The 23,588-nt window shown below is 42.9% G+C and overlaps 4 protein-coding genes across 14 annotated transcripts; 2 read left to right on the plus strand and 2 right to left on the minus strand.

The window, feature by feature from the left end:
* Positions 1-1,363: 1,363 nt before the first annotated feature.
* On the minus strand, positions 1,364-2,763 carry LOC140768964 (ethylene-responsive transcription factor WIN1-like). 2 transcript variants are annotated; one of them, XM_073109454.1, is made up of 3 exons: positions 2,640-2,763; positions 2,412-2,528; positions 1,364-2,284 (listed from the first exon to the last, which is right to left on the minus strand). In XM_073109454.1, the coding sequence occupies exons 2-3, from the start codon at positions 2,492-2,494 to the stop codon at positions 1,735-1,737; spliced, it is 633 nt and encodes a 210-aa protein (XP_072965555.1). In that variant the 5' UTR covers positions 2,495-2,528; positions 2,640-2,763; the 3' UTR covers positions 1,364-1,734. The 2 variants fall into 2 exon arrangements, with proteins under 2 accessions (XP_072965555.1, XP_072965554.1); XM_073109453.1 differs by having other exon boundaries at positions 2,412-2,763.
* Positions 2,764-5,409: 2,646 nt separating this feature from the next.
* On the minus strand, positions 5,410-9,604 carry LOC140769307 (uncharacterized). The gene is made up of 3 exons (XM_073109968.1): positions 7,650-9,604; positions 5,754-7,582; positions 5,410-5,594 (listed from the first exon to the last, which is right to left on the minus strand). Exons 1-3 carry the CDS (start codon positions 9,602-9,604, stop codon positions 5,410-5,412), a joined length of 3,969 nt encoding a protein of 1,322 aa, XP_072966069.1.
* Positions 9,605-9,815: 211 nt separating this feature from the next.
* Positions 9,816-14,988, plus strand: LOC140769038 (uncharacterized). Of its 5 annotated transcripts, none has more exons than XM_073109565.1 (9): positions 9,818-10,219; positions 10,481-10,573; positions 11,341-11,445; positions 11,632-11,787; positions 11,870-11,968; positions 12,033-12,161; positions 12,475-12,651; positions 14,445-14,561; positions 14,715-14,988. In XM_073109565.1, the coding sequence occupies exons 1-9, from the start codon at positions 10,058-10,060 to the stop codon at positions 14,925-14,927; spliced, it is 1,251 nt and encodes a 416-aa protein (XP_072965666.1). In that variant the 5' UTR covers positions 9,818-10,057; the 3' UTR covers positions 14,928-14,988. The 5 variants fall into 5 exon arrangements, with proteins under 5 accessions (XP_072965668.1, XP_072965666.1, XP_072965667.1 ...); XM_073109564.1 differs by having other exon boundaries at positions 9,821-10,237; XM_073109569.1 differs by having other exon boundaries at positions 9,821-10,237; positions 14,707-14,924.
* Positions 14,989-16,331: 1,343 nt separating this feature from the next.
* On the plus strand, positions 16,332-23,301 carry LOC140768112 (calcium-dependent mitochondrial ATP-magnesium/phosphate carrier protein 2-like). 6 transcript variants are annotated; one of them, XR_012105701.1, is made up of 6 exons: positions 16,332-17,165; positions 18,285-19,070; positions 19,216-19,306; positions 19,419-19,863; positions 22,800-22,836; positions 22,980-23,301. XR_012105701.1 is itself a non-coding variant. In XM_073108223.1 (4 exons), the coding sequence occupies exons 1-4, from the start codon at positions 16,700-16,702 to the stop codon at positions 19,609-19,611; spliced, it is 1,536 nt and encodes a 511-aa protein (XP_072964324.1). In that variant the 5' UTR covers positions 16,332-16,699; the 3' UTR covers positions 19,612-23,301. The 6 variants fall into 6 exon arrangements, 2 of the variants coding, with proteins under 2 accessions (XP_072964324.1, XP_072964325.1); XR_012105700.1 differs by having other exon boundaries at positions 19,419-22,836; XR_012105699.1 differs by having other exon boundaries at positions 22,800-23,301.
* Positions 23,302-23,588: the final 287 nt, after the last annotated feature.

Raw genomic sequence — 23,588 nt, forward strand, 5'->3', positions numbered from 1 at the left:
CTTGCACTATGTATTCCTCTTGATAGCTTTCAACATCTTTTAAGTGGCATTCTGGAGACTTATTTGTTAGTTACCCAAACCCTTCGGGCTCATACAAATTTATTGAGTTTGAGCAACTACTGTTGGATTTGGATACATTGAACTCAGCTTCTTTCAGGAAAGGTTGTAACCGGCAGCAGTTGGGCACCACTTGGCTCAAACAACGACTACTGCCCAGTCTTACTATTTTATTATTCTTGATATGGTCTATGGAGTATTAGAATTAACCAGCTTTTAGATAGGGTTGTATCTGGTATTTGGTGAGTACTTACCTGATCTCCTGATCATAGAAGCTCCTTATTCTAAACGTTGCGCTTTAAACAATCATGGACATTTGTACTTGTTTAGCCCTCTATGATCGTTTTCTAACAATGAGATTTGATATAGAGAAGCAAGCTTGTGGGGACATTTAAGGATCTATTTCTTGTTATTACTAGTAAGTACTGTTACCAAGTCTCAATCTCAAAGCTAGTTATATTTTCCACAAGACAATGCTTAAATGGTTCCGCTGTCACTTTTCCTTGTCCCATTAGAACTTTTGTCTTGTATCGCTTGTAGATATTCATGGTTTGAAGGTACACATTTCCACAAATTGCATTCACAACATTTGTACACAGGTAGGTGACTTCACTTCATGGTGGTCTTTGACTAGTTACAGTATGAGGGGCCTTTTCTTTAGTTCTTGATCTACTGAGAAATCAGGGTGAAGGTACGTTTCCAATCTCGAATTATTATTCATCATGCAACTCACTGGCCTCACTGTGGATGGAGAGCAACGTCATACACTTCAGGCCCTTGCAGATAACGGAATAAGGTCCAGAAAGTGTTTATCTTTGTCTTGCCTGCCCTGGAAATGAGCAGGTGCCATAAGTGTTGGCTGAAGAAAATCCAATCAGTAATAGAAACCCATGGAAAGTGATGGTCTTGACTCTGTCTGTTTGTGCAGAAATTGGACTTACTAAAGGAAGATTTTGATTTTTCTTTTGATTGCAGAAAAGGATAAAGCAGCCTTATCAGAGTATCCTGTTATTAATACCACTAATTGTATCACTGTTTGCTCCAATGCTTCAGCTCTCCTCATCCCTCATTTCTTACATCATATTCTTATCGTTCATGGCAGGATTTTTGTTGGCTTGCGGTGGTTCGACCTCCTACGAACTCAAATCATCACTTATCCGAGCTAGTTAGAGTTTTTTATCGCCTTTCACAATTTCAGAAATCATGGTTCTTTCCTGCACCTGTAAAAATATTACAAGATAGTGACGGCAAGTACAAAAAAGAAAGAAAAGGAGTATCGATACTGAGGAAATTTTATATCCAGACGTTCCAGATCGTACTGTTAATCCAGTTGAATTCGCGACTTGTGGATAACAAGAGGAGTTTAACAACTATAATTGAACAGAAGAAGAACCTAGTTGGGAATTTAATTATTAAATTTGGAGCATTATTCTTAAATCGTAGAACAGACGTCTTAATCCACCTATCATTTTCGTATTAATCCAGCTGATATTATGTATATTTAATGGACAAGCGAGACATAGCAAGACATACTTACAAACTCCTTATTTCTCTTAATATATAGGCGCACACGACGACACATAACGCAGCTTTCATGTGCTATTTAGGTGGCCACTTAGGAACCTTTCTTAATACTATCTTTTTCCCATACACACACCAACCAACCTCTCAAATCCTTCAGCTGTGATAAGGACTAGCAATGAAAAAGTTGTTGCCTTCACCCTGAAGCTCCTCGATCATCTGCAATGCAATTCTCTCCTCCTCATCCGTTCCTCCTCCTACTGCCACCTCTGGGGAAACTCTTGAAGCCACCGGCAATGACAATGACAATGGCATTGGCAATGGCAATGGCGACGCAGCAGCCTCAGTAGGGGGCTGCAGCTCCCCTGTTTTGCTGAGCTCGACGGTCATCACCCAGCTGGAGTCGGCCCTTGTGCCGGCACGCTTCTGCCAGACTCCGATGTGGGACTTCTCAGTATCAAGCCTGAGGCAGGTCAGTGACGGCGATGGTGTCTTGCAGCAGCGTCGGAGCTTTGCGCTCAGGACCTCGGACAGAGCGGTGGTGGATGAGTTATGGTTCTCCCTCTGCTGACCGTCCCCTGAGGGTGTCTTGGCGACGGGGAAGTTGGTCTTTGCATTGGGACCGCTCATCAGCACCGCAGCCTCGTCGTAGGCTCGGGCCGCTTCCTCGGCCGTCTCGAAGGTGCCAAGCCACACCCTCCTCTTCCTTAATTGCATGATTTAAGTGTCACAAAAAGAGAAATTACTAACAAAGACCATCGCTATAGGCTGGCTAAAAAGCTACAGCTATACAATTATTTGAATGGGCGAGAGTAAGTAAAAAAATGACTTACAAGAGAGGATGCCTAATCTCGGATACCCAAGAGCCCCAGTGGCGCTGCCTGACTCCCCGAAACTTCTTCTTCGATTGTACCATGTTGGTGTGACAGGCAGCAGGGCAGCAGGGCAGCCTGCCGGACAAAGAGGTCAGAGGAATGACAAGGGAGATAGGCGATCAAGTAGTTAATAAAAGATGGCTGCCTTGGTTTTAGTGAAGGAATGAACATATAACAAACTACTACCCAAGTACGCTGCCGCAGAGAGTTCAGTAGTATATATTCATATAGAGAGAGAGAGAGAGAGAGAGAGAGAGAGAGAGAGAGAGAGAGAGAGAGAGAGAGAGAGAGAGAGAGGGGGGGGGGGGGGGGGGAGGGCGGGGTGGAGGGAGGGAGAGAGACGACAAAGGTGGGGTGGGTATCGATAGGAGGGAGAGAAATGTGCAAGGCAGCGAAGGTAGCCCCGCAGGCAGTGGCTGCAGGGTATGCTGTCGGTGAACCATTGTCATATACATAACCACCTTAGTACAGTAGTAATAAATCCGCTCACCAACGCCAATGGTGTCAGTATTTAATACGGCAGGCATTCACCCTCTGAGCTGGTTGGTATATATGCACGGTAAAAATATACATCCTCTGGCCTTTTATATTATTGGTGGCCAATGGCAAAGGTAAATCCGCACACATATATAATTTGCACACAGCACACGTCATAGCATACAAGCTAACAACCCCCTTCAATCACTATGGACATTTTGTAGATCGAACACTTGTCGATTCCAAGCAAAACCAATGAATGGATACGTGGAAGCGCTAGCTCTGGGCCTCACCTCACCTGATTTATTATTTTAGTTATAAAGAACCAGCATTCTATTAGCAATCCAGTAAGTCTTATTGCTGGCCGGACTGCGATATGCATCTTTCTGTTTTTTGTTCTCTTTTTCCCCCTTCTTTGCAACAACCAGCCCCCCATCGCCATAGTGATTAGTGATAATGTCAGTTTAAAAGCAGTGTAATCCAAGGGTCCCATCGATGATGTCACAGCAGGTGAGAGAAAGCAGATGAGACAAATTACTCCCATAGTCCGTATTACCGAGCAGTTGAATATATATATATATTTTTGATAATAAGAGCTATATTAAGCTGGCTTAACGCCCAAGTGGGGTTAAGGCGTCGAACGTTAGGTAGTTACAAAGTTCCGCGGGAATGGGGTCCTCCGGCCTTAGCCGGACGGAGTGCGACGCAGCCTTGCCCCGTTTGGCCGCCCAGTCAGCCGCACGGTTGGCTTCTCTGTATGTATGGGTGAGGCGATAGTTTGGGAGAGAGCCAGCAGTGATTTGCACTCGGCAACTAGGTTTCGGAGCTTCCAGGGGCAGCCGAGCTCCGACTTCATGATCCGCACCAGCTCAAGAGAATCGGTTTCTACCACCACCTGTCCTTGGTCACTAGCTAGGACTAGCCCGAGCCGAAGGGCCATACCCTCGGCTTGTAATGCCGAACCTGCCGGCGTTGGCTCCCAAGCTACCTGCAGGAGCGCGCCGTCTGCCGACCTGAGCACAGCTCCTACTCCCGCTTGGTAGTCGCCCGGTGCGTGGGCGCCATCCACGTTCACTTTGAGCCAGCCAGGGGGTGGGGCCACCCATCTACATTCGTTCCGTGGCCTAGTGGGCTTGAGCGTTTGCCGGGTTGGTTTGGCGTAGTCCCGAGCGAGTTGCACCGCCCTGCGAACTGCCATTTTCGCCGTGTCGTTTTCTCCTCGGAACACCCGTGCGTTCCGCTGTTTCCACACCGTCCAGAGGGTTGCCGCGATTAAGGCTTTGCATGCAGGGTCTTGTGTTTCATCGCAGAGCCAGTTTGCTCCGACGTGGCTCGTCTTAGTTGGTGTCCAGGCTTGCTCCTGTGCTAGCAGGGCCCACACCTCCAATGCGTATCTGCATGAGAAGGATATGTGGTCTATCGTCTCCGGGTGGATGCCGCACAGGGCGCACTTCTCGTCTGGCCCGATGCGAAGCCCATACAGGTAGGCGCGGGTGGGCAGTCTGCCCCAGCAGAGCTTCCATATAAACAGGTGTACCCGCGGCGCCAACGGGAGCTGCCACAGCGCTCGCCACCCTTCCCAGCTGGGCTGGCTGCCGGGTTGAAGGTGGGTGTAGATGGACTTAGCTCGTGGCTCTCCTTCCCGGTGTGGCCACCAAATCCATCTGTCTGGCTCTTCGGTCCTTATCGATAGAGTCGAGGTGATTTCGAAGGCTAGGTCCGACCCGGCGTCAGACAGTAGTCTTTCGCTTGGCCAGCCCTTCAGGTCGCTCACTAGCAGCTTCTCGTCCAGTAGGCTAGGGTGCATGCAGAGCGGTTGCCGGGTCCACGGTATTGGTGTGATCCACGGGTCTACGGCTGCCCGTGTTGATCGGCCGTTGCCCACCAGCTTGAGGCAGCCTGCTCGCATGGTTAAGGCAGTTCTGGTTAGGGCCCGCCATACCCAGGAGGCCTTGGGAGGCGTGCTCGGATCCCATGGGTTTAGCACCCCATATTTTGCCGTTAGGATGCGAACCCATGGTTTATCTACCTGGTTCAGCACTTGGAAGAGCAGCTTCCCGACGAGTGCCGTGCGGGCTTGCGTGAGCTTTAGGATGGCCAGGCCGCCTTCTTCCTTAGGGCGCGTAGCTGTATCCCATCCGATGAGGTGCATACCACGTCTGTTGCCATTTTCCCATAGGAAAGCTCTGGCTTTCTTGGTGATGGCTTCCAGGACTGAGTCTGGCAACCAAGTGCTGCCCATCCAGTATGCGGGGATCGCTAGCATGGTGGCCTTGATGAGCGTGAGCCTGCCGGCCATCGAGAGTACCCCTCTTTTCCAGCCCGCTAGCTTCTTCGCCACCCGATCGACTAAGTGACTGTGTTCCTTCACCTTGATGCGTTGGCCTGAGATTTGGACACCTAGGTAGGTGAAAGGCATGCAGGCCGGTCGGAGTCCGAGGGAGTTGCAGATTATCTCCTTCTCTTCCGGTTTGATCCATTATGGCAGGAAAAGCTCGGATTTATCGAGGTTTACCTTCTGGTTTGTCAGCCGGGAGTACTCCTCTAGGCAGTCGAGGATCGCCGACATGGTGAGGGGCATGGCTTGTGCTGTGACCAGCAGATCGTCCGCATATAGCATATGAGTGAGCTGGACGTCCCCCATTCTGAAGCCCTGAAGTTGGCCTGAAGCAGTCTTTTCGTTGAGCAGACTCGTTAGGTTTTGGGAGACCAGGATGAAGAGGTATGGCGATAGTGGGTCGCCCTGCCGCAGCCCGCGGTGTGGCTGCAGCCACTCTGTTTACTGTCCGTTGATCTGGAACGCGAACCTCGGTGAGGTAACACAGGCCATGGTCCAGTTGCACCATTGCTCAGGGAAACCCATTCTAGTCAGCGTCTGGTGCACCGCTGCCCAACTGACGCGGTCGAAGGCTTTCTCTATGTCAAGCTTGAGCATCAACAGCGGTGGCTCTCCTCTGTTGTGGTGCATCGAATGAGCTATTTCCTGGGCCGCCAACGTATTATCTAAGATGCTTCTGCCGGCAATGAAGGCCGCTTGCTCCGGCTCGACTAGCCTGGGTAGGAGGGCTTTCATGCGCTCCACTAGGATTTTGGAGATGATCTTGTAGCTGACATTACACAGCGAGATTGGGCGGAAGTCCTTTACACAGGTGGGGCTATCCTTCTTCGGAATTAGGGTTACTAGGGTTCTGCCCCAGTGGTGGGGCAAGGTAGCATGGCGGAAGAAGTGGCTAATGGCTTCGCAGAGGCCGCTACCCATGACATCCCAGAATTTGATGTATACTTCCACCTGCAGACCATCTGGGCCCGGAGCTTTGCCCCGAGGGAGATTCCACAGGGCTTTTTTTATTTCTGCCTCTGATACTGCTCCAGTGAGATGCTCGGCTTCTTCTGGTGATATCCTAGGCAGGGATGGCCAGCTGGTGGGTTGCGACTCATTTGAACTTATCGGGCCCCATAATTTGCTGTAGAACGCGTGGAAGGTCTCCTCCACTTCTTCCTTGGATTGGACCCACCTTCCGTCGTCTTGGAAGATGCCGGAGATCCTATTGCGGTGACGTCGGATCGTCGCCGTGAGGTGGAAGAATTTGGAGTTTCGATCGCCTTCTTGAACCCATTGGAGTCTCGATCTCTGTAGCCATTTTATGTTGATCTGTCTGCTGAGGGCTGACTTGTGGTGGTAGAGGCTGCGGAGTCTGCCGAGTCCGTCTGCGGGAAGGTTTCCGGCGGCATCCAGCTGCTCTGACTCCTCTAGCTCCTGACAGATATCGACCAGCTTGGCTTCAAGGTCGCCTACTGTGTCCCGACTCCAGCGTTTCATCTTTGCTTGGAGTTGGCAGATCTTGTGGGTGAAGGTGTGCATGGGATTCCCGCAGCTTCCGGCAACCCACACGTCCCTCGCTATCTGCTCACTCTCCTTGTATTCTAGCCAGAGCAGTTCGTAGCGGAAGGGACGCGCTGTTGGAGAGCTTGTCCTCGGGGTTGACAGGAGGAGTGGTGCATGGTCGAAGGCTGTGCGGTCGAGATGCCTGACTTTGGCCATTGGGTACTGTCCTAGCCATCTGGTGTTTGCCAGCACTCGATCCAGCCTCACCCATATGCGCCGACTCCCAGCTTGGTTATTGCACCACGTATAGGGCAGCCCCTCGAAGCCGAGGTCGCATAGACCAGCTGCTTCAATGAAGTCCGCAAATGCTTTTCCCTTCGGGCCGAGCTCGATCGTTCCGCAACTTTTCTTCTCGTTAGTGCTGAGGTAGGCGTTGAAGTCCCCTGCCACCACCCAAGGGATGTTTATGGCGGCGAGCTGGAGGAGCTCGTCCCATAGGTGTTGCTGTTCTCTTAGGATGTTGCTTGCATATACCACTGACATGAGCGTGGTGTTGCCGGTCTTGGAAGTGAAGACTAGGTGGGCAGCATAGCGTGAGGTTGCTAGGATATCCACCCATCCCAGCTTGGTCTTCCACATTACTATGATCCCCCCGGAGCTTCCTACCGCGGGCACTGAGAACCAAGACCAGCATCTCCCCACAGCTTTAGCCACCGTGGCTGCCTTGGCCCAGTCCGCATGTGTTTCAAGAAGGACCAGGATTTCCATCTTGTGCTCCCGGTTGAGATCCCGGCATCTATCCAGGACTTCTTTTTTCATGGTGCCCCTACAGTTCCATATCAAGGCCTTATTCATAAGTAAACTATTGGAGGTGTGGGGGACCTTAGTGTAACCTGCCTCGCTTAGAGGTAGGTGCTCTCTCCGTGCCTGCTGCTGGCTCGACTGCATTGCCCTCCGTTTCCATGGAAACTGCTTCTGAGTGCGTGGCCGTGGTTGGGTCCACTAGGGCGAGTTGCAGGTTGGTATCGTCCTCGTCCATGCTGCATTCAGCATTGTGCTGTTGGGCTGGTAGGAGTGCTTGCCGGACAGTTAGCACTAATCCTTCGTGGCTAGCCTGAGAGCTGGGGTCCTTGGAGGGTTCCGGCGTGGTCCGAAAGCTCGCCATGCCGTCTTGGTATATCTCTGGCGGGTAGGTGGACGGATGTGTCTGGCTTCTGATGGTTTTGACGTACGCGGAGCGAGCGGACCCAGTATGGCCAGAGCCCAGGCGGATGTCAATCCCATTTATGGTGGCCACCCTGCTGGCTTGGACAGACTCGACGTATGCAAGTGAGCCTGCTGTTTCTTCTGCCTTGCCATCGCTTCCAATTAAATGATCATTCCACGTGTCGGGTGTAGGTTCCTCCCTGATGGTTGCTTGCATGGATGGAGCAGGATTACTCTCACGTCTGGGTCTGAAAGGTTGCTTGGACGCCTCTCTTTGAGGGCCTCGGTAGTGTGTGGCGCTGTTCTCCCCTGACGCGGATTTGCCTCTTTCTTCTTCTTGGTGTACCTTGCCTTCCTTGGGGTACGAGCTGCTCTGCGCGCGGCCTTGTGGCCGTGGAGTGCTCTTTCCGTCAGTTCGAGGGCTACCGTTAGGTGTTTTCCTCTTGACCTCTTGGTGGTGTTTTGGGTTGTTTGACGGAGCATGTTGGCTGGGTGGCCAGCCGGGCTGCTTTTTGCCGTCGCCGTGATCTCCCCGGAATCTTGGTTGGGTATGCCATTTGGGTGCAGCCTGGGCGGGATGCACCAGCTCCTTGGCTTTTAGTGGCTCTGCCCGCGGCCTCCTATTGGCCTTCCTTTGCACCGTTAGCCATGGGCCGTAGACAGAGCTAGCTTGAGCTGCTTCCGGGTCTACTGGAGTGATTCCTTCACCCGTAATGACCTCTTCCTTGGTTGTTTCGGCCTGACCATTCCCTCCGGTTGTTTTCCTTTCCTTGCTAGGCTCCTTGCATCGCTCTTCCTTGTGTCCTATCCTTCCACACTTGTAGCAGATGTCTGGGATACTCTCGTAGATGATCGTCTGTTCCAGCTCATCCTCTTTTGGGCCAAGCCACACTACTGTTTTCAGCGGCTGTGAGAGGTCGATTTCAATGCATACGCGAGCGAAATGGCTTCTGGTGTGATCCATGGTTGTTTCGTCAACACCCATAGGTTTCCCAAAGTAAGCTGCGACCTGGATGAGAGCTTCCAACTCCCAGTATTCCTTTGGGAGGTTATGGAATTGGACCCAAGTTGGAGCAGTATCAAACGCTGCTAGGGAAGGTCTGAAGTTGTTCTGCCATGGTATCAGCTTCAAGACTTTCCCGATGATCGTCCATGGGCCGTTTCTCCGCACGTAGTCCATGTCTTCATCCTTGTCGAACCGGAATGCGTAGAATCCATTATCCATGTCAGAGGCGGAGAATCCGGAGATGCCTCGCCATAGTCTTGCTAGAATGCTTTTGAGTCTCTCTAGAGGAAGTCCTCTACCCAGGAACTTCCCAAAGAGGGTACGCTTCCATTTTTCCTTGCATTTGGCCAACACCTCAGGGTCGACGATGACACAGTCCGTCATTTGCTGCTTGAGTATGGCAAGTATTTCAGCCGGGATCCTCCCTATATTTTCCTTTGGCCGCTTGTTGCCAGCTGCTACTGAGGCCCAGGTTCTGTGGTTTGTCTGCTCGGGTCCCGGGGGCGGATAGGCTTCCTTTTCTTTAGCTGGCTTGGACGTCGTTGCTCTTCTGAGGTGGACGTCTTCTCCTCCAGCAGGGACTGGGGGCCTATTTCCGTCGTCTTCTGTTTCGCGAGAGCTCATCTCTTCCACCATTTTGATTAAGATCCGAGCAGTTGAATATAGTCATATAGATAGATATATGGTTCGTTAGAGCTTTAGTAAGTGATCCGTGTCGGAACTACAGGTGGACCAGGGAAATCCTGTAGCAGTTATGGGTCTGGTCATGCCCTGTCCTGTGAAAACGTACAGCTGCGATTCTAGGTGGCGACTAAAATCCGAATTTCCCTTGACCAAAGTGTCTGCCTCGAATTCGATCCAATGCCGAATACCCCGTCCATGCCCTGTAGATAACATCGATCAACTTGTTGGACATTGAGGCCATTGGAGCTGGGGCTGAGGAAACACGGCCTCCTATTCCTTTATTTTTATTTCTTCTTTCTCCTACTCTTCAGACCAACCGTTCTTCTCTCCGCCTTTGCCCTCCACCATTTCCATTTCCTCTTCTGCTATGAAGCCAAAAACCTCTCCTCTGTCCCTGCATGCTCCATGTTCAATCTTAATAAGAAACTCCCCGACAAGAATCGGGGCGTTGCTGAGCTGCTTGGTGAGGAGCTCGAGACCTTTCATCCCATTGGTGGACAGAGTTTGATCGACAGCCAGGGCAACTCCGTCCGCCAAATCCCGCAGGAATTCTCGGATGACAACAAGGTGGAGTTGGAATTCCAGGTGCACTTTATTCGAATGACTCTTACTTGTATCCCTCTAACAAATTCAAGAATGCATCGTTGGAAGCTTACTGATGTTGACTAGCAGCAGGACAATACGTTGTTTTTTTTAATACCTACAGTGGTAATCGCGGATAACTTTTACTTCGCAAGGAAAGGGGACATATTTTGAAACCATCAGAAGAAATTTTTTTATCTCTGTTATAATATTCATATATATTTTTAAAAGGAAATCTTTTTACAGCTCTCACAGAATGTTATAAATCTAGAAGCACTGCAGCACCTTGCTTGCCGGGGCCTTCTTGAAGGAAGAGAACATCGTGCAACAATATGGAAGGTTGAGTTTTTCATATCAACTGTTTCCTTGCTTAATCATCATAACGGACTGTTAGAAAGATATGGAATCTCCTTTTCTCCCTTATGATGTTAAAAATCTCACCAAATTTGTGGAATTGACATCCAAAACAAGGGTTATGCTAACAAGCAATAGAATGGCTCTTCTTATTATAGGAAAGATCATCTGAATAGCAATCCTAAAACCCTGAAAGCAGTTGACTTCTCAAGGTCATGTTGAAGTTTCACCTTAATTGATAGTTTTTGTTCATCTACTTTTTATGTTATTCAAAATGTTGATTTTAGTTAACAACCATTTGTAGTATTTCCTTGTTTTTATTTTCACCACTGGACGACGAACAGTTATTTGATTGTTTACACCATGGATTTCTGTATTTTCTACATAGCCTGCTCCAATCAACATATAGAATTCTCATCTTGTTACAAGTATGGTGTTATACTCCCGCAGAACTTGATGTGAGGCAATGTATCACAACCCCATGTCCACATCACTTAAATACCTATTTGCCAAAGTGCCATGCACTGGCACTTAAATTCTGTACTCAGTGACCGTTCCCCAACTTATGGAAGGAACTCATGAAAAGCAAGGTCACATGGAAAGTTCAGCATTTGGCCACTTCAGCTTATCATTTTTACGAATTATGCATTCTCTAAAGTTAGTGTATGAACAATCTAAAGATCATAATGAAGTTTTCTAGAATTTATTTTCTCTCTACTGAAATGCCTCTTCAAATGTTCATGAGGAAGCAGCTATTATTGGGTTATTTACCTGTTGAAAGAGATTCATGGGAAAGAGAGTTGGTTAGCAATAGAATAAGGTATGCCGAACTGAAGGAAGAACTTCTCGTAAACCCTGTAAGTACTAAGAAGTTTTCCTATTCTTTGGTACCATTTATTGATCAAGATATTGAATTTGGTATGTTCATTTGAGCTGTGCTCAATTCTGCATGCTGATCTCTCTAAGAGCAATATTTTGTTTTTCTTTTCTCTAAGAGCAATATTTTTTTTTTAATGTCTAACCAAATGGATCTTTTACTGTAGGCAGTCAGAAATCTTGATAATAGAGAAGAAACTTCATCTCCTAGGAAGCAGTGTGGGAAAAGTTATAATGATGAGTTGCTTAGTCGGATTGAGATTATTAATGGGGACCATCCATTAAGCATTAGCAGTAATAGCATTTGGAATCAATTTTTCAAGGTAATATGAATTTATATACTATTATGCTGACTTCTGATTATGCACTTGACTGCTAGCCAAAGCAAATATTGCTCTTTTCCAGGACGTAGAGATTGTGGAACAGATTGATCGTGACCTCCCACGAACACATCCGGACATAGAGTTCTTTTCAGCAGATTCCCCACTCAGTCAGAAACACCTGGTAAGATCATCATCACTATTGTTCTTATCATTTTGGTTTCTCAGAAGTTCCATTGTGATGACAGGAAGCAATGAGGAACATTCTTCTCCTTTTTGCCAAACTCAATCCGGCAATTGGTTATGTACAAGGAATGAATGAGCTCTTAGCCCCACTGTTCTATGTGTTTAGGACAGACCCAGATGAGAAAAATGGTGTAAGTTAATCATCTTCACTGCTTTCTAAGCCTAGTGGTGGGACAAAGGCCATTGACAAGATAATATGCATGGATGCTTTTTATCAGTCATTACCACTATGCTGCTCCCCAAACTCTAGTGTGTAACAAGAACTTACATTTAATTCTCCTTTTGTTAAACTACAGCAAGCATATCTTTTCAGACTTTATGCTCATGACTTGCTATGCGAGAATCCAGAAAATAATTTCTCCCCAAATTTATCTTGAAGCTGTGTTTGGAATATTATGTAAATTTTTCCTGAACTTTTATGTTTATTTTTGTTTGTGTTTCTAGTCATATGCAGAAGCTGACAGTTTTGCCTGCTTTGTACGCTTGTTGAGTCATTCTATGGATCATTTCTGCCAGCAATTAGATTATAGCTCTACTGGAATTCACTCTACTCTTTCACGTTTGTCACAACTTCTGAAAGCAAATGATATAGATCTTTGGCAACATCTTGACAACTTGAAGGTTGGTTGATACATCATTTATTATTTCATACACGTTTGATATCAGATGCATCTTTTCTTCTATATTTCATTTGGAAGGGCCATGACAGCTTCAAAATGCTGGCAAGACAACCAGGCTTGATGGTTGTAAGTTGTACCTGTTTTTTTCTCCTCTCTTTATCCTAAGAGTTCAGACTTGATGCTTGTGACTGTTGTGCAACATTGTCAAGGTGAACAATTCTAACAAGATTTCTAGATACAAATAATGTTGTTCAATCAAATTTTAGTTTGTCCTTGTTCAAAAGATGGTAAAATCGATAGTTTGTTCCAAGATTCGAAAAATTGTGATTGAGATCGGTCTTCCGGAATGATACGTATTGGCCATACCGGTTGCTTGAATCAGATCAGACTTTTTTTAATTACGTAAATTTTAAATATTATTTAAAAATATAGAATTTTTTTTAAGAATTAAGAAAAAATGACAAAAGAATAAGAAAATAAAGAAAAACTATGGTGTGTTGAAAAGAAAAGAAGAAGAGATTAGAGAGAGAAAGTGAGTGGAAGAAAACTAAACAAAATAAAGTAAAATTATAGTGCAGTGAAGAAGAAGAAGAAGAAAAGAGAAGAAAAGGAGACAGAGAGTGGAAGAAATAAAAAATTTGAGAGAGAAGTAAAAATTAAAAAATTACATACTGGAGTTCGTCGGATTTAGCATCATTAGAGTTCGTCGGAGCTAAATCTCTCCGCAAGAAAAATAATGGCTATATAATAAAGAGAAAAAAAGAGAAAGAAATAGTGATAGAGAGAGAGATAAAAGAGTGTAAGAGAGAAAGAGAGAGAGAGTTCAAATTGGACTTGGATAGGGATTAGGTTTGGCCGATCCTGCGAATCATAGTTTGTTCTCTGTATCATTTTCTTTTAGAGGCACCGTACAAATCAAGAATTTTACTTTTCATAGTTTTATTTGTATAAAAGGTATGCAAAATGACAAGTGGACCAAAAACAATTAACAAAGATGTTCTTGTATCTTTGTGGTTATTGTTTGCTGCATATATTTATAACATATTTGATGATGAATGGTCTTCAATTGTTTAGAGAATCCTTCCAATCTCTAGATCTTTCTTCTAATGTTCTTTACCTTAGTCTTACATCTATATCAAATCATGTCATGCCAATATGGGTATCACTATATACTTAAAGGGATTAGGAAGCTTAAGTTTGCAGGCAGAGGTGTGCTTGCCAATATGGTATATATAAGGGACAACCAGCAACATTGGTGGTTTTATCAAATGGAACTAGAAATACTAGGGTCATGCTGCTTTTAACTTTGTTAATTGTCTACTGAAGGATCCTATAATTTATGAGGACCTATTGATCAGGTCAATCTAAATATGTTTTATGATCTTAATTGGTGCTAATGTTTCCGTTTTCATATGACAAGGATATAACATCACATGGCTTTACTAAAGTCTCCTTTCGAATTATATGCACCATGTCATGTTGCTTTCTTTATAAAGAATGGCGAAATTGTTGTTGCTTTCCTGTAACTAATCAAACATTACAAGGAAATGCACTCGGTTTCCATGCTGTCTCAATGACATTAGATGTTCTCTCCTCATTTCTTTCTCACCAGATGCATTCTTAGTTCCATGCACTTCAACATTCATATTTGTTCCTGAATTCTGTCTGTCTCATCTGCATATAGCATAAAGAGTGCCCAGATATATTGAAGATTGACATGAAATAAGATGAATGATACATCATATATATCTGAGATTTTCTTCGGAGCAGTTTCTGATTTGTTGTCATATGCAGGTGAATCCCCAATTTTATGCATTTCGGTGGATCACCTTGCTACTAACTCAGGAATTTAAATTCCATTATATCATGGGAATCTGGGATTGTCTTCTCAGCAATCACCTGGGCGTGCAGGTAGTTTTCCTTCTCTCACCTAATGTGCTCTCCATTAAGACTTTAAAATTCTTGGAAACATATGTCCCCGGACACAACATGGTTAGATGTTGCATCATGAAAATAAAAGAATTGATGTAACTGATGCAACTGATAAAATTGTAAGTGATGCAGGATATGCTGCTGAGAGTCTGCTGTGCCATGTTGGTGTGTGTGAAGAAGGAACTCTTGGTTGGTGATTTTGCAAGCAATTTGAAACTTCTCCAACATTATCCTGAAATAGACTTAAAATATTTACTGCATGTAGCTCATCAACTGACTCCGTCCTGTTCTGATTCACTTGGTTGCTTTCAAAATAACAAAGGGATCGTAAAATTATTCAAATAGATGATCGTAATACTGCTCCTGGCATAAAACTTTCTGCTATTACCATCCATCAAACTTTAAATGATCTTCAGTTCTAAATAGTTTGCAGTCAGTGCCTTGAAGAGATTACTTGACAAAATACATTGATTTGGTTATAAATATACTCTGCTTCTCCTTGTTAGCTTATTATTAGAATTGGAAGTTTGAAGTAATGTTTTGCTGCAAAGCAACTGTACACAAAAGATGAAGCTATTCTTGTCTCTGGTTGTACAATTTATTCAGAAAAAATTATATATCAGATTATTTAGAGCTGTTTAGTTTTCTGAACATAGAGACACACTATTGCTGCAGAAAACAAAGAAAGGTTCATCTATAGTTTTCTTACATGCTTCATATGCAGCAACTCTTGTTCCTACAAAATAAACTAGTTGCAGACGTAGTGATCGGTTTGGATGATAAATTTACAAATTGATGTGCTAGTAACTTGACTGCTCCAGTTGGAGCAATAGAAATCTCTTTCTTATATCTTAACCATGTTAGAATATAAAAGAATAAAGCTGCGGTGCTTTATCAAGTTAAATTTTTAGACAAGTAATTTTGCAAAACAAGAGAAGCTTTGCAGCAGCCAAACGGCCAATAAGAGAGAAGATTGGGTACTTCGAGTGAATTGGCAAAGGTGCTTCAAGGCTGTATAGTGTTATCTTATTCAAGCATCAAAGGAGTTCAGCGAGTAGAACACGTAAGGGAATTCAATACATTTGAAGCTCGAGATGGCCAATTTTCCCGGTGGGAAGGCACACTGTCAAATAAAGGTGGAACGAATCAACGAGGCAATTCATTGGGTATGCGATTCAACCTTCTTTCTTTATGACCAAGGAAGCAAGATTTTCCGGAGGAGGTCTGGTCAAAAAGAAGATTGCATACTTGTATTGTTGTTGTTGTTCAAGCAGGTAACGAACATTGAATTGAACAGAGTACCGCCAAATAAACAGATTGGTGCACAGTAAGTGAGAAAGGTTCTTTGATCTTAAAGAAGGGTTCTTCTCGAATGATATACGGTAGAAGAAGTGTAAAATTGTGCCGTTTAATAATAAAGTAGCACTTGGCCAATAGGAAATAAAAGAGTTTTTAATCCTAATACTGAGATTCAAGTATACGAAACAATTTCATCCATTATTTAGGAAACATATTTTTCTTAATCTATCTATAGCGCAAGTTTCACGCCACAACCGATCGGATATTTGAGGCGAATATGCGTTCCCTTCCACTTTAACCTGGAAAACAGATTTGATTGAATAAAAATTATACAATATAATCTTTTATTTCTTTTTTGAGCAAAGGCCGAAGAAATTAAAATATACGTTCATAAATAATTCATCCGGTCCTCATCGTCCTCGTCCGTCCACTCTCTCTCTCTCTCTCTCTCTCTCTCTCTCTCTCTCTCTCTCTCTCTCTCTCTCTCTCCTCACCCTTACCTCACCAGTCCAACACTCCGTTACTAGTCGAACGATTTCAAAGCTATTAATTAAAGATGGTTTCCTGGTTCTCATCTGAACTCCGCTAACCAGCACCCAACCTTCGCTCGCTGGTGATTCCGCTCCGCTCTGCCCCCCGCGGTCTCATCGCTTCCTTTCCTAATTTTTCCTTCCCGCATTATTTCCCAATTCCTCTTCCGGTTTCGGTCAAATATCCTCTGCTCTTTCCGATTGCCCTCTTTTAGTTTCATTCTCATCTTCCCCTGCGGTCCTTCGGAAATTCCGGAATGAATAGATCCGGATCGGCGTGAGAGGAGGATGTCCGGTGCGGCCCAGGCAGTGGAACAGCGCGTTGGCTTCCCCGCGAAGATGGAGGAGGGCGGCGAGCAGCAGCAACGGCGGCCTGTGGGCTGCAATCCGGTAAAAAAGCCTGGGCCCGTGTCGATGGAGCACGTCCTCCTCGCCCTTAGGGAGACCAAGGAGGAGCGGGAGCTCCGGATCCGCAGCCTCTTCAATTTTTTTGACGCCGCCAGCCTTGGTCACCTCGACTACGCTCAGATCGAGGCCGGCCTGTCCGCTCTCCGGATCCCCGCCGAGTATAAGTATGCGAGGGACCTCCTCAAGGTCTGTGATGCCAACCGTGACGGCCGCGTCGATTACCAGGAGTTCCGCCGCTACATGGATGACAAGGAGCTCGAGCTGTACCGCATCTTCCAGGCCATCGACGTCGAGCACAACGGATGCATTTTGCCAGAGGAGCTCTGGGACGCACTCGTCAAGTCAGGTATGGTTTGAAGATAAAACAAGTGAAGTGAATTTGGATGCTTGGGTAGTTCATGACGTATTCTTAAATCCATGGGTGCTATTTCTTTCTATGTCAATTGCCTATCTGAATTTTCTGCATATCAACAATTATGCTACAAAACCAATAAAGGCCATTCTTTATTATTATTAGTATTTTTAGTTTTCTTGTTTGTCTATCTATGTTTCTATCTTTTCCAGCATTACATTCATTTGGCATTACATCGGAAGATCATTATCATTGAAGTAATTAATGTTATCTGATAGGTGCAGACAACTTGTTGGATTCTTCTCTCCTGGAAGGCCATATTTTGGATGTCTAGTTTGCACCTCTTTGGATTCTCTTTAGACATCATAATTCTCTCATCTTATATTTTTTCCTAGACTTTGAAAAATCGAGAATCCATTCAGATCAGGAACCAGGGACTCTAGTAAGAAACTTGTTCGGGGTTCAGGACAAGAGTTCAGCTTGACTTCATTGCTTAATAATTAAAGACTTCCTTTATTTCTGGTTTGTAGCTTCTAGCTGCTGTAGCGGACATTATGAATAATGATAAATCATGAAGCATTGAAATATATCTGCTAGATGGGACAATACATTGTTGGTGGTGTTGTATTAATTTCTTAAATCAGGTTATTGGGATAAATCCCTCTTGTTTCAGGTTTCAATGGAAAATTAAGCTTCTGTTTAGCATGTGAAGAGTAACTCTTAGTAAAGTTGCTCTGCAGTCTATAGTCTTCTTAGAATGTCTCTCAATTTCAGGTAAATATGTTTCTGAATATGGAAATGCATAGGTTGAAAACAGGGAGTATAAACAACTCGCACATGCACATGCAGGGCAAAGTATTGCAACATGTTTCTGTTTACTTCTCCATTAAGTATTCAGCTTATAAAGAATATTTGTTAATTATATCTTATCGGTACCTGATCTATTATCACGTATCTTATTGCCCATCGCTCAATCTTCATTCATTTAATTTGGTACGGCTTTAACATATTTTCTTTTCCTTTGGCTCTCTGATCAGATTCCAGATGGTAATTGTGGCCATCTATTTTTTGTATTATTTCACCTAATAAGCCATGTCAGTTGCCCATTTGCAGGAATAGAAATTGATGATGAAGAGCTTGCTCGTTTTGTAGAGCATGTGGATAAGGATAACAATGGAATTATAACTTTTGAAGAATGGAGAGATTTTCTTCTACTTTACCCACATGAAGCAACCATGGAGAACATCTATCAGTACTGGGAAAGAGTTTGCCTTGTAGATATAGGTGAACAAGCAGTTATCCCAGAAGGCATTAGTAAGCATGTGAACGCTAGCAAATACTTGATTGCCGGTGGAATTGCTGGAGCAACTTCTCGTACAGCAACTGCTCCTCTTGACCGTCTTAAAGTGCTTATGCAAGTACAGACATCACGCACTCAGGTCATGTCAGCAATTAAGGACATATGGAAAGATGGCCATCTATTAGGATTTTTCAGAGGAAATGGATTAAATGTGATGAAAGTTGCCCCTGAAAGTGCAATAAGATTTTATACATATGAAATGCTAAAAGATTTCATTGTCAAAAGTAAAGGAGAGAATAAGAGCGACATTGGTGCTTCTGGGCGCCTCGTCGCCGGTGGTTTGGCAGGTGCAGTGGCACAAACAACAATTTATCCAATGGATCTTGTCAAAACCAGACTGCAAACTTTTGCATGCGATGGTGGAAAAGTTCCTAGTCTCGGTTCACTGTCAAGAGACATATGGATACAGGAAGGTCCTCGAGCTTTCTATAGAGGTCTCGTCCCATCTCTTCTTGGAATTATCCCTTATGCAGGTATCGACCTTGCAGCATATGAGACTTTGAAAGATATGTCTAGAAAGCATCTTCTTAAAGATAGTGGTAAGCTTTTAATTACCATCTTGTTGCTAGTTGCTACTGCTTGGATCACTTTTACTTTATATTGTAATTTGATCAAGTGTTCTCCTTTCTCCCTGTAATTTCATCTAAATAGTAGGATTATAACAATTTCATGCATATTTTATAGAACCTGGTCCACTTGTGCAATTGGGTTGTGGAACCATCTCTGGAGCTCTTGGAGCAACATGTGTTTATCCCTTGCAGGTTATTAGAACGAGGTAAGTTGTTTTTAAATTGCTATCCAGTTAGATAAAGATTTTGTTTCCAGTTCATTCTTATAGCTGTCCGTTATTTTCTTGATTGTATGATGCTAAAATATGGATCTTGAAGATTGCAAGCTCAACGAGCCAATTCAAATACTGCTTACAAGGGGATGTCTGATGTGTTCTGGAGGACCCTTCAGCATGAGGGTATTTCAGGATTTTACAAAGGAATATTACCAAATCTTCTCAAAGTGGTGCCATCTGCAAGTATTACTTATCTTGTTTATGAGAACATGAAGAAGAGTCTATCTCTTGATTAATGGATGGTATAGCTTTGCCTAGTAGCCACTATTATTCGCATGGCTGACTATAGAGTTCATGATGACGAAAAGAAGGATAAAGTTTCTGATTAAGTAGGTGATCATTGTTTTTTATGGTATGATTATATTTTTTTTCTTCAAGACATCAGTCAAAGTTGTGGTAGCAAACTTTTAGCAATGCTCTTTGGAAGTAATAAGGATGAGATTGATTTTTCAAGATATGGTCCTCAAAGTGACATGTTGGACTACAAGGTAACATTAGTTCTTTCTCAGATTTGATTATTTAAGACACAATAGTTGTGCAAATTCCTTTACTGTTGAAGAAAGTTTTGGCTTATTTTTCCTAGATCAATTAGTTTTTGCCATATGTTGTGTATTTAACTTGTCATGCAAATGGTTTGTTACAGTGGTTGATTCTTAAGTTTTCTGTATCCTATAAAAATGCTTATTTCTTCAAACTTTATTAAAAGCTCATTTATGGATGCAATTTTAGTTGAAAGTACCTAAACCCATGGTATTTCTTTAAACTTGTACGAGTAGGCTGTCAATGAAGGATTTTGTGGGTTTTATTTTATTATAAGGTAACATCAAAATGTGAATGGGACAATAAAACTATCAAGTTCATTAAGAATGTCTGAATATGTAGATAGTATAGCCATGAGCATTTTAGGAGAGTGGATTGATTTGCATCACATGGAGAAAGGAGGAGACCTAAATGGCTCTTTGATCGAGAACTTTCTATGGTGATAAGGCCATATTATTGGTTTGTACAGGGATGAAGAAAAATGGGTGTTTGACTGTTAATAGGGTACTTCAAGTGAGATATGGGTACATCTCTAAGAGATAGATGCATCTGCATAAATTCATATGTTCACTCTGTAGAAATTGGAACAAAACCCACCAAGTTCACTTTAAGGGATGTGTTCCAAGATCAAATTTCCTTCAGCTTTTCATTTTAATGATATTCCAGATAAAACAATCCATTTCCGAATCTGGAAGAGGTTTGTCGCTTCCATTTCTACAGGGGAATATATCCTTGCTCTTTAAGGCAGCAATCTATTGGGATCCTGATAGCAATAAAAGCTAGATATGCGGGTTAATTGGCTGTCATGTGTAAGCGGGTTAACTCATCAAGTTCCTGCATTCCACACAATGACAAAAACATAGATCTTTATGTAATTTTTCAATTATTATTTACTATTTATTCATGTATTTAAGATAATTTTCTTTCAAATTTGTGGATGACATATGCAACTTCTTGATTTATATTTTCCATCAACTGCTTGTTTACATCAGAGAAGAACTTTCATTGTCTATATTAGGGTGCCTACTGGGTTGATCATCTCACTCTTTCCACATTATGATTGTTCCAGTTCTTTTCAACCTTTTACCACCTTGATACTAGTGGTTAGAATCTAAAGAGTGGTATTGATCTGCAGAAAAAAGGTTGGTCTTCGAAAAATGGATGATCTTATTGTTGGTATATAGGAGAGTGAGCTTCGAGAGTTTATAGGAGTGGTTTTAGGACAGTTACAGTGACAAAAAATTACTTAAACTGCTGCTGTGCCTTTTCCTATTGTAAAATCGACACATACTCTGGAATTTTCTTCCTTAATTTTACTAGCTTATGGATCCTTGATCTTCATTGTCACTATGTTAAGCACCAAGGGACCTTATGTAGAAGTACCAAAATAAGACACTTGATAATGCTTGAGATGATTTTTGAGTGTTTTGACGTGTCACAAAGCTCTTTAGTCTTTAGTGTATCTGAATGTATGCGAGCATCACCAGTCCAGGAAAATGAAATGTGGCGAAAAATTAGCATGACGGGTTGAATTTATCCTCTTAATTATCCACCGTTATGATTTACTGAGATCCTAATGCATTATAATAGCAGCTGGTTACATTAGTGAGTTCAGATATGCTAGAATAGGAACTCTAATAATTTGTAGATATATTTATTGTTTAGGTGGCTTTTAATGTAGTCATGACCGGCTATCCTAATGACGTCCTAACCTTATTAGTAACTTTGGAACCAAAATTTCTGATGCTTGTACAAATTTGAATGTCAAGAATTTTGAAGAAGAACGCAGCTTATCGGTGAAACTATGGGTTATCTTCTTCAGTGCATCAGCCTTGTTCCTTACTATTTTAAGATATTAACGTAGTTTGTTAGCTTCTAGTTGGATAGTTTGTAGCACTTATTTCTTGACTCCTCTGTCACATAACTCAGCTTTCTTTTTTTCACAAAGAAAAAAAAGTGAAAAGGAATTTCTCCAGATAACAGAAGGGCCGATTTTGTTGTTATGCTAAGAGATTAATTTTGATCCTTCTGATTGGTCACTATTCCCAACTTTGATTATCCCACCTAAGTATACTTAACTGATCATCACCCTGTTCGACATATTCATTCAATACCAACAGCAGATATCTCGGTTAGAGTTCTTACAACCTCTTTCCATCTCTCACAACACATGTTTTCCTATTACAATCAACATCTTTGATTTTTATTTTTCAACCTTCCTCTAGAATCTTTCAATATTTAAGAATATGGTTAGGTGCTCCTTGATACATTAGCTTCAATTGAATTTGTCTGTGTTTGCAACAGGTCTAAGTATGGAGGTCTCAACTAGGTTGACGTTGATCTAGGAAGTTTTCTTGAGTCTTTTCCAACTTTGGATTGTACTCTATAGACATCATATTACATGCAAAAAGCTTTTTGGGTGATGACTTGGTATGCAAGGAAAATGCGCAATGTAACCTCTCGCATACAAAAAATGAAAGAAGTAGACAATCTGCCTGGTTCTGAAAGCAAGTTATACTGATGGTCACCTGTGGTCTTGTATGATTTTCTGGAATTTGAGCTTAATATTAAAAGAATGGTTAGGGTAACCATGGGCTTGCTTGGTGTCGTGTTTATTTATTTATGCTTTTTTATTTTCCATCTCCTTTCCAAATAAAAGGCTTTTGAGGACTCTTGCCTTCTGTTCAAAACTAGGTATACTGATATGGAAGGCAAGTTCTCTCTCTACTTTTAGATAAACTGTTTGGTAAACCATAATGAGAATTTTCACTAGCAGAAGTATTAATTTGATTTACCTTTTCCGGTAGGTGATTATTAGTTTGTTAACCTATGTAGCTTAATCTAATCTTTGTTAAGTTTGATCTGAGGTGTACTTGTCTTGCAGGATTTTTGTCATCGGAGAACTTAAAAGAAAATAGTAGGTAGTACTATATTGTAACTGCTAGAGTAATGGTTTATGGTTGAATATTATGATTCAGTAATAGTAATCTTCACGTTTGTTCTTTGATTCTATAAATATTTGTCTTTTCAGATCAGAGCTCATTGTTTCTCTCTATTGTTACAGATAATGGTGCCACAGCATCGAGAACAATCATTATGTTCAAGATCTCTTTCGTTTCCAAGAGCATATTAATATTAGTGTTGTATGATACACACGGGGGAATTTTGTGTTAAATTATCAAGTAGCATATTTAACCATCTCCTGAAGTCAATAAGGGGCTGGTGTACTCGATTTCTGGTACCGCTGCAGAAGGGGTATCAATTTTAGTTGGCATGTTGAGCTATACATTGCCAGAAGAGCACTGGAGGCTGCTATTAAATATTTTGAGAAGTTGTCTACAATTCTTTTCATTTGATATATAATTACATCATTATGCAGCTCTTCTTTCCCAGGGTCTACGTGAGATCTTTTAGTTGAAACAGAAAACCAAGATTAATTAGTAAACTTTTCTGAAAAGAAAAGGCTAGGTAAATATTAAATTATCCTCATGTAATTTTATTTTTTATCCATATTTTTGAGATGATTGAAAATTTATATTTACGGGGAATTGAAATTTACCCTCTTGCGGTTTGATCTAATTGCAAAAACCTCTATACTTTTAGCGCATTTAACTTCTATGTGGTATGGATTAAGATGTAACTGTTAGTATGGAAAGATGAAATGACAATCTCC

This window comes from Typha angustifolia, chromosome 10, assembly GCF_048772165.1.
Source record: "Typha angustifolia cultivar Huaian chromosome 10, ASM4877216v1, whole genome shotgun sequence".
Taxonomy (NCBI): Eukaryota; Viridiplantae; Streptophyta; class Magnoliopsida; order Poales; family Typhaceae; genus Typha; species Typha angustifolia.